Source organism: Gracilinanus agilis, chromosome 1, assembly GCF_016433145.1.
Source record: "Gracilinanus agilis isolate LMUSP501 chromosome 1, AgileGrace, whole genome shotgun sequence".
NCBI classification, from domain to species: Eukaryota; Metazoa; Chordata; class Mammalia; order Didelphimorphia; family Didelphidae; genus Gracilinanus; species Gracilinanus agilis.
Genome location: NC_058130.1, coordinates 547,462,266 through 547,473,185, shown reverse-complemented (window position 1 = coordinate 547,473,185; position 10,920 = coordinate 547,462,266). Strand labels below are relative to the sequence as shown.

At 32.4% G+C, this 10,920-nt stretch overlaps 1 protein-coding gene across 1 annotated transcript in view; it reads right to left on the bottom strand.

Moving 5' to 3' along the window:
- Window positions 1-5,149: 5,149 nt before the first annotated feature.
- The window catches only part of SMCHD1 (structural maintenance of chromosomes flexible hinge domain containing 1), a 175,424-nt gene continuing 169,653 nt past the window's right edge, over window positions 5,150-10,920 (bottom strand). The window contains exons 47-48 of the mRNA XM_044666720.1: window positions 10,723-10,837; window positions 5,150-5,212 (exon numbers count right to left, since the gene is read on the bottom strand). Of these exons, the coding sequence (XP_044522655.1) occupies window positions 5,188-5,212; window positions 10,723-10,837 (140 nt within the window). The 3' untranslated portion in view covers window positions 5,150-5,187. The remainder of the gene's footprint in view (window positions 5,213-10,722; window positions 10,838-10,920) is intronic.

The following is a 10,920-nucleotide window of genomic DNA, read 5'->3' as shown; positions in this document are numbered from 1 at the left end:
TTAAACATTTGAATAATCATGTGGAAAATGACTAAGATTTTCTGATTTTGAACTCAGAGTAGAACCAAGTAGTAATATGTTGAACCTGCAAAGAGGCAAGTTCAGAGTTGATTCAGGAAAAACTTCTATCCATTTAGATATGAATAAGTGAAAATAGTTGTCTTGGGAATTAGTTGAAAGTCTTCAAGTAAGGACTACATGCTCACTTGCCAGGCACATAGAAGCATGGCTTCCTCTTCAGGTATGCTTTGGACTTGGTTTCTGAGGTCCTTTCCAAAAACCTAATGTTCTGTGATTTACCAGCTGTGTTTGAATTCTGGTTCCAGGACTTACTTTTTGTGTGATCTTAAGGAAGTCATCTAGCGTCACTAAATCTCAGTTTCCTCATCTGTAAAATGAGGAGGATTAAGACATTTTAAAGAAAGATTCCATTTATATCAAGACATTTAAATAACTTTATAATAATGATTTGCACTGTCATTTATTTCAAAGTTTTTAATATTCCATAAATAAAGAGATTGAAAGCTTTACTCCACATTCAAAACCTCGAGATGTCTTAATTTTTCATAAATGAAAACTACACAAATTTAGGCAAATCTACTTAAATATTCTCCTCAAAAGTAGTTATTACCAACAACAAAAAACTAATTTCTATCAGTATAAAAATCTTTAGACAATTTACAACATGAATATTTAATATAGTCACGTAAGTCAATACAAAGGTGTTTTTAAACCAATCTAATTGGTATCTTTATGCTTTCTCTTCCTTGAATTTCCATTAAATTCCGGTGAAAGAGTTTGTAGCTGAATTTTCTGCTTTTTCTTGGGAGATGCAATCCATTCTTTGGAACTACTAGAAGAGGAAAAATATACCTTACATTTCACAAATTAAAACAGACAATTCCACAATATATCTGAAAAAACAAAAAAGAAATCTCTCTGAGCAATTTGTTCATTTGAGTGATTTCAACATAGAAATTTATCTTTAAAAAGTGAGAAGAGACAATAAGGTAATAACACTTCCTGTTATAAAATATTACAATTGACTAGACCAACACAGAATATTCTACATCAACTGCTGTTCTTGTTAAGCACACTTTTCAATTAGTTTTAGTTATAGTTTGATTTTTCATTCTTATGTACTGAATATTGTATGAAGTCAAATATATTTATTGGTCACTACCTTCTATAATGGTGTCTACAAATATTCAAAGTAAAACTCAATTTGACCTTTTCTTGAGAACTTGAATATTTAAGCTTGCGTGATAGAAATGAGGGAGAGAAAGGTCAATGGAGGTATGTTTATCTTAATAATATAATGTTCAAATTAAATACTTTTGTATTCTAATGCTCAGAGAAAAGAGAGCTCCCCAAGGGCAAGTAGGAGGGATTTCAGTTAAAGGGGCTAGAAGAATGCAGCTTTACAAAACTGTACTTGGAGACAAAACTTATTCTACTAGATTTAACATTAATGTAATGTGTTTATTGAATGAATGAATGAAAAAGCATTTAAGCGCTTACCATGTTATGTGCCAAGCATTGGGGATATAGAGAAAAAGGAGATAGTTCCTGCTCTCACAGAGCTTACAGTCTAACTGGGGGGAAGAGTCATTAGTTAAGTTAGCAATGTTTAGAAACCAGGAATGGGTAGAGCATTGGTATAAAATTCAAAAAGAAAGGAATCCTGTGGGCAGCATACTGACTCAAGAAAACTACATGTTAATATTGTCTATGTTGTTTCATTTTTATTTATTTTTGTTAAATATTTCCGGTTTACATTCTGATTGTGGTCCTCCTCCCTATGGCAAAAGTTTTACATGCAGTGGGCCATGAATCTGAAACCACTGATATAGAGGAAGGGTAGATGGTTAAGGACCAGAAGACTCCAACTGAAAAGTTTTATTATATTTCATTGAAGAAAATGAGGCTGGTAGAAGGAGGAACCTGTGGCATTTATTCATCTTATGATAATTTGTTGTGACAAAAATTCTATGAATGGTCTTGCCAACTATGGATTGAAATATTTTTTTTTTATCTAGAGTCAAAATTTTTAAGATGGTACTAGATTGTTTGAAGGATGAAGATTTGAAAGATGAAGATTTTTAATTTTACAGAATTTTAAAATTATGCTCTTTCTAACTTTGGCTAGTAGTGTAAAAAACCAAATCTACACTTTCAACAGCTTGCCTCCTTAGAACTTTGCTTCTTTCAAAAGTCTGGACATTTGTTTTCTTTTCCAAAAGATTTTAAAACAATAAAATTCCTTTAAAATTTTAATGGCAATTGAAATTAAATTTAATCTATAATGGACTGATTTATATAATGAATTACAAAATTCAGTTTGATAAGAATTAGTTTTTGATAAGATTTGCTGTCCTCAAAATAAGTCCAGGCAACGTGAATTTCAATTTCAAAATGAATGACTGATAATGCCATTTTCACTGTAATATCAAGTTTCAATACCTTTTTGGGGGGCTCAAAAAAGCAAAGCACAACAAACTTACAAAACAAGTACTTCAAGGGAATAGGCAAAAACAAACATCTTTATAAACAATTACATATATAATGATTTTTCCTTTTTTTTTGCATGAAAATATTTAACAAATGAAATATTTGGAGCACAACTATCATATCCACAAAGTAAGCATTAATAACACTTTAATGATATAAAACTACACCAGTTTCAAACAATGTACTTAAAGCATTAGCCTTTCAAAATTATGTACTAAAAATATAATTTTTTTTCCCTTTTTCTAGTGGCTATGTGACCAGGTCACAAGAAGGGGTTAAAAGTATAAAAATTTTGTGAAATTGCAGATTTCTTACTATTTGGGGTATTAATATTTGACTGGCAATTAAACATTAATCCACATAATTTAAAAAACCAAATATTTCCCCTCTTACTAATGACCTGTACAGCAATTTTTAAAGATAGTAATATTCTTAGATACTGAATTCTTTTAACAAAAATTAAATAAATAGAATTTCATTTTTACCAGTACAAATTTACTGCAAAGCAGCAAAAAATATATATATCCAAAAATGACATGAATAATATGCAAAAGAAGCGACAGAAGGCCAATATGCACCAGAAGTTTATCTTTAACTAAGGAGAACAGAACAAGTTCCTTTGTTTTCAAAGTATACATATTTTAATGCAACAAATCCTCATTTTTGATATATAAAAAATGGCTGTTCACCTTTTTTTTTTACTGAGGAAAGATATTAGGTTAATCAGGATAAATATTATGAGAAATATTCATCAATCTGAATGGGTATCATAAGGGTAGTGTGAATGCTGTCTTTAAAGTATTCACTTCTGCCAGTTTTCTTCTTTTGTAACGAGAACTTAAGACTTTTAGCTAAGAAATAAAATACTGGTGCTTCTGCTTTTTTCTCCATAATTATGCCAAACTTCTATTATTAGTTCTGATACAATATAAATAAAAGCATTTTCCTTCCTTTTTACAAGTGTAGAACATATTACATAGTATTTTAATACTTATACACAATATGACTTTGTTACATTTAAATGCAAAAGGGACAGAAACACTCTTCCCTCTCTTCCTCACCAAGTATCACTGGATAAGACAGGCCCTTCTTGACTGGAGGGTAAATCTTAACAATCAAGTCTTGCTTGATCATTGAGATTTTATTTTTCATTGATTTAAGAAGTTTTAAAAATGAGATAACGCTTTAGATTTGTTTGGTATGGAAGTATTGATGAAATCTAATATTTTTCAGCAATATTTAACTTCCCACACTGATGATACAAGATATCCTTTTTTAGACTTAACTAACAAAATTTTAGGTAACCCTGGAGAAATTTCTAAACAAAACTTTAAGAGCTTTTCTTCTTTTAGATATTATGGTTCAGCAGATTTATAGAGAGGAAAACCTAAATGCCAAAGTAAATGATGAAAAGCAAGAACCTTTAGATTTTAGGAAAGTAGCTCCTAAAATTCATCTTGGACATAATATAATATCTGCTTACTTTTCTTGCTAGTTTTTGAACTTTTCTAACATTAAAGGAACAAAACTATAACTATTGCTGTTTTGATGTGTAAATTTAAGTTAAATAACTTTAAATAGTAAAGTTGATATTACCAATTTAAACAAGACTAAAATAAGCCATCTTGCAATGGTTCTAACCACAATGACTTGATGGTGATTTCAAACTTTTGTTCTTTTTAACACAAGAATATTAGTTCAAAAGGGAGGAAACAATTGTTTCTCGCTCATTTTGCTGCACATTTACAAAGGTCAAAAACCATATATTTGCTGGGACATGTAACTACACAAAAAATAACTCCTGATAATAAAAAATCCCACATTGTTACATACTAGTTGGATAACACATTCCAAATGTTTCTGCAATGGGTTTTCTAACAATTTATTGCATGAATGTGGAATTTTACTTTCCCTGACCTGTTTTAAAAGAGTAATAAAAATTACAAAAAACAATGTTAATTTAGCATTAAGGCTGAGAATTTATAAAAACAAACATCGTGTCAAATGATTTCTTATAAAAAACTGCACACACTGTACATATTAGGATAAGCAGCTAGAATCTAATACACTACCATGTTGCATGTGCACTGTGGTCACTTTTATGAAGTTTTTTGAAGCATCATAATTCCCAAACACCTGTGGATTTACATTCTTACCCTGAACTCTGCATTAACAGTTTCCTCTCATAGCTTATAACATCTCATTTCTGTAATTTCTATAGTTTACAATAGCTGAAACATTTTTATTAAATTCCCATTAACCCATTTTTTTAAAAGTCTGTTTATCATTAAACATCTCTCCACACATCCATGGTAATCATACTAGAACACAGTATATATTTTCTGCAGGATGAAAAATTGCCTTATGTTAGGTTTATAATCAACTGCCACATTTGCAAAGCATTGACCTAACATTCTCCTTTGACACATTTGCAATATATCACAAATGAGCAAAAAGTGACTAGGATATTTCCAGTAAGGCCATATTGTCCACAGAGATTCCCTCTTTTGAATAGATGCTTCCAGCCCCATCTGGCCAGACATGGAAATTCATGTCCTTGGTACTTGTATTGTCCCCAGAAAGATTCAGTCTGGTAAGTCACCCTCTTGGTCTCCTGAAGCAGAGCTGCAGAAGTGAGTGCATTCTTAGTGAGACCAACAGCCCTTCTGTCAATTTTCACTCATCTGATTTGGTTATGAGCCTGGTCAAGGTGAAGAAGAAAACAGATTAGGTTTTATGTACTACCATTTTGTTTCTACTGATATCCCTCATTGGAGATGCCCTTCGACTAGGGAGTAGCTGAACAAGTTATGGTATATGAATGTGATAGAATATTGTGCTTTAAGAAATGATGAAGGGCAGACACTTCCCGGTTATGTGAACCTGGGCAAGTCCCAATTGCCTAGTCCTTACCACTCTTCTACCTTGGAACCAAAATACAGTAATGATTCTAAGATGGAAGATAAGGGTTTTTAAAATAAAACAAAAATCAAAGAAATGATGACAGTGATGGTTTCAGAAAAATCTGGGAAGAATTATATAAACCAGTGCAAAGTGTATCCAGTAACAGCAATATTGTAAAGACAAATCAATTGGTAAAGACCGAGTTTTCTGATCAATACAACGATCCAAGACAATTCAAAAAGGCTCATGATAAAAAATATTATCCAATTCTGGAGAGAACTGATGAAGAATGTTGTGAATGAAGCATTTTCCCATTCTAAAATTTTTTTCTTCCTCCCCCCAACCATTTAAAAGCCACCTTTCAAACAGGTGTAAAACTAATATTCCTAAAACATGTATCTGCCCATGCCACTCCACTACTGAGAAATTTTCAATCGGAAATACAAATTACTGAGTCTCTTTTCCAAAGCCTTCATGATCTGGCTCCAGACTAACTTTCATGACATATTACATATTATTTCCCCCTTCATAAAACTGTTTATGTCAAACTAGCCACTTGCTATTTCTCATGTGACATTCCATGTTCTATCGCTTTATTTTGCCCACCATACCCCAGGCATATTTAATATGTATTCTCTCTTAACTTTTAAAAACCCTCAAAAGTTGGTTCATGTCACCTCCTGTATGAGGCCTTTCCTAACTGCTCTTAGATGTTAGTGCTTTCCTCCCTTTCATTCAAAACTGCCTTGTAATATCAAACTTTGAACATTTTTACACTAATACATACATTCCCCACACCCTAAACAAAATTATTTTGGAGGAAATATGTTTGAGAATAGACTTCATTTTTATCTTTAAGTCCCCTGAGTTTGGTACATATTTGGTGCTTAATCAATTCTGGTTACTTGAGACTGAGTGCTTGATTGCAAAGAAACAACCTGGTGAATTAACATCCCTAACTAAATTATCCTCATTTCCCCTCTAATTTCCTTCAAAAATTTTCTTGAAGTCTCACCCTCTGTGGGAAGAAGCCCTTCCAAGTAATCCTTGAATTTCCCTTTGAGATTTTTCCTAATTTATCCTGTATATATCTTGTTTGTACATAACTATTTATATATTATCTCCCCATTAGACTGTGAGCTGAAAAAATATTTCTTGCCTTTCCTTATATTCTAGCATATTTCAAAAAAAAGTCAACTATTAAGTATCCTTTATGATTGCTACCCAAGTAATGTAATTCTATATGGCTAAGTAAGACATGAAATGTCTTAGGCTTAAATATGGAGAGCCTACCAAGAAAATGAAAATAATTCCCTTTGATCAAGAACTGCAAGAATTTTGTTGCAGGACAGAAATAAAACTAGTCTTGACACTAACATACACATCTTTTCCATGAAGTTGTTTAACATTTAAGTAGTCTGGATAGAGAAAAAAACAAGAATAATATTCTAAAAACATTAAAATTGAAGAAATGTATACATTTCATTTTATCTGGGATGATGAATGAATGAATGCTTACTCTGGGCAAAGCAGTAAGAATACAAATAGAAAAACAGGCAGGTTTTGCTCTCAAGAAGCTCACATTCTAATGAATATAACATCTAAGGTTTCAGCTGCAAACCAGAAAAGGTCCCACGGTCCTTAAGGTGCAGTAGCAAAGCAGATTTTAATACTTCTTCTTTAATGTCATACCCCACTGATAATATCTTATAATTTCCGATGTTGAACTATTTGATAGTATCAAGGACTTTGGTAGTAAGAACTTTCCCTTCTGAGTCTTCAGTTAGCCATTGCTGTAGCACCTGCAGGAGCAGTTATATGAAGATGAAAATGAAAACAATCCTGCCCCTCAAGGAGCTTACACACTACTGGAGAGGGAAGCAACATATGTACATATAAGTCAATACAAGATGTAAACACAGTAGCTCAAAGTAGTATAGGTGGCCATTAGGATGAAGAGGGCAAGGGATAGGCAAAGCAGATGGCCTCCACAAAGGCCCTCAAAAAGGCAGAAGGAAGCACATCAGAAGTAGGCCAGCTTAATTGGAATGTTGCCCCAATGAAAGGTGACATAATATCACTCTGGAAATAAGAGGCTGGAACCAGACTATGGAAGGCTTTAAATGCCAAGGAAGAGAGTTTGTATTTTGCTCTAAAAGCAGTAGGAAACCACCAAATCCTTTTTAGTATGGGAGTGAAATGGTTTTCCTACTCCAACATAACATAAATGGTGTGAAACAAGCATTAAGTTTAGTAGTATTTTTTCTTACAAAGTAAGTTTGCCGTGCAAAAATGCAAGTAAACATTCAGAAGAGTATCTCCATATTTCATTTTTTTTTTTCCAAATAGATAATGGAATACATCCACATTTAAGTCACAGCTCCATGCAGAATTTGAGTATCTCACTACATTATATAAAATCTAAGTCCCACAGTTAAACTCAAACTGACTTAAATTGCACAGTAAAATCTTCAGAAATTTAAGTAGGGAAGAAACATTTTCTAGATTAAAAAATATTATTTTATTACTTTCAAGGAAACACATCAATAAACCTTTGGAGAGGCACCAATTTAATTACTATGTAATCTTAATTATAACTATGCATAAACAGGATATTGGTGAAATGTAAAGTATTACTTTTTTAAAACTTCATATACTGAAATATATTTGTGATCTTACAGATTTCGTAATTCCTATGAATGAAGCAGATTCAACACATCCATGCCTGCCCATCCTGTATTACTATTGTCCATATGTGCTGTCCACCCAATATCCTAGAAGTTTTCCTCACTTCCTGCTGACACTGAAAGGTTATCTACCAGTGGAAGAGATCTGCTCTCTCTAGCTCTTACCACATAATCAAACTATAGATTCCTATCAGATCATTCCTTGAAGATGGTTTTTAATCCTGCTCTTTGAAAGGATTCCTTACTAGATGATCTTAGATAAGCATGTTTAGAGATTAAAGAATTTAAGTTTCTTGAGAGAAGGGATTGTTTCATTCTTTTTATTTGTATCCTGAGATCTATATTTAAGGTGATATCTGATACAATGATGGTGTTTGATAAATGCACATTGACTGATTTATAAGAAAACTGGAAATGTAAATGCTTTTATTAAATAAATTTAATATTTATTCTCTATATATGGTATACCATTGCATACTGATATGAATTGCCAATTTTCTTTAATTTCATAATACACTCCCCTGCCCTTCAGCACTCATACAAATTATTTCAAGGTCATACATATACATCCAGGGCTAGATGTATCTTATTGAATGATAAACATGTCCCAAAAAAGGTTTTCTAAAAGTATTTTTGTATAATGGGTAGTTTAGAAGAGGCAATAAGGAGACAGTTTTGTCATGAATGAAAATAACATTTTACATCTCTTTGCTCTAAGACTTCATCTATAAAATAATGGAAAGAGCTGTATGACCCCAAAGGTCCTTTCAAGATAACAAAAATCTATTACTCCATGAATCATTTCTTCATTAACTTCATTAAAACTTGGTGGTATGTTTCTGGGAGGGAAATTTCATTTCCAAGAAAACAACTTTGCTAGTTGCCCAAAAGTCCCATAGGTACTTCAATACATACATAATTGGACATTGAAAGAAAACCTTTGCTGAAAGCAGGGGCAGGAGGCAGGGTGGTGGCACACAACACATAATACTAATAGTTAACTTCAGAGACCATCTCATGTGAACACCCCCCTAGATATGTCTTAGAAGTTACACAGATATTTTTATAAGTATTTAGTACTTAAGCAATGAATGAGTCACTCTAAACAGTGTAAAAATAAAAGGTCCTTTAGTAAGTGGAGTAATGGAGGGTATAGTGAAATCTCCTGTATAGATGGTAAATGAGTTTACTTTGAATCAGTTTCAGTGACTGCAGCTGGATGTGATCTGTGATGAATCAGCTGACTCAGGACACTTCACTCATTTGACTCCACTTACTACAACTGACTTAATGAGGGAGTAAATGGTTTCCCTCAATTGCTAATTGGTTTATAAAATGAATTCAAAAGTCAATAAACTCTAATATTACAAACACTATTTCTGACCGCGATTGTTAATCCTGAACACAGAAGATCAATAAGCTTTTAAATGTCTTCAGTAGTGTAAAGGAGAAGTATTAACTGACAACTTCCCCTTGGAATGTTGAGAACAGATGAGGTCAGTATCAGCTTCTTTATAATAACGAGTTCAATGATGGTAAATAAGGTAAAGGAAAGGATGGGTTAAATATTGAGGAAAGAGGGATTAAGAATGGGTCTTAAATCTTATCTAAATAATGAACTTATGCTAAATTTTCAGTAGATTCCAGGAGAAGCTGATGGTTTATCACAAAGATGATTTTGATTTTAAGAGTTGATCTTCTTGTTGATAGTATTTGTTTATGGATATTGAATGATGACTAAAGCCGGATGCTGTTAGCATTGTTAGCACAGAATGACCAATGAGCAGCCTAGGTACCTAATCCTATGAGATATGAGTAACCTAGCTATAAGAGAGACAATCCTGAGATGATGCCTACCCTCCCTCCCACCGTATCTCAAGATTGAGACCCTGATGTTCCAAGTCTCTCTCCTTTTATAGGCACATCTCAACCGACTTTTTGGTCTCATGCCAGCTCCTGCCACCTCTGCATTCTGTATTCCAACTCAATACGTGGCAACCATTTTAGTCCAAAATGGCTTCTTGTAAAAGTATTTAAAACAGGAAGTGCCAATAACTACTTCAGTTATGAGATAGTGTTACTGGTTTGGTTTACTCAGAAAAGGACTGAATTAAATATTTAAATATTCCTGAAGACAAAAATTAAAGATGGCTTTTTGTAGCTTGTATTATAGCATTACATGAGACCTAAATGGCATCCAATTCATTAAACCATAATTATAAATTTACAAAAGTATCCATGTAGAAATGGTTTGGATTTTCACATTAATGCAAGTAAGTTGCTAATTCCAATAACTGGTCATTCTATAAAGCAAAATCTGCCATGTTTAGGGGAAAAAAAAGGAGAAAAGTAAGGTGGGACATTTAGGTATTCACATAAAGAAATCAAAATTAAAATCTATGTGATATTTGTGAAGTTATTAATAACAACATTTAAAGAATTAGAATGACTTGGGGCAAGATTGGTAATGATATTTATTCAAATTTTTCATTCCTCAATATTGCCCCATTTCCTATTTTTAAATTAAAGATAATATATGCATTTTACCAGGTAATGAGTCAATATATGTAACCATTATAACTATATAAATAAAATTAAATGTAAGGAAATGAAAACTTACCTATTTAGTTTTTTTGTTGTTTCCCGTCTCATTCTTTTAGAAGGGATTGGACTGTCTGACATATTGAGTTTAGCTGCTTGACGTACTAATTCACCTTTACCTGTTGGAGTCATACCTTCAAAAGTGGAAAATAAAATTTTATTTTTACCAAATTGTTATAAAATTCAGAAAGATAAAATCTTACTTATTAGAAATTTG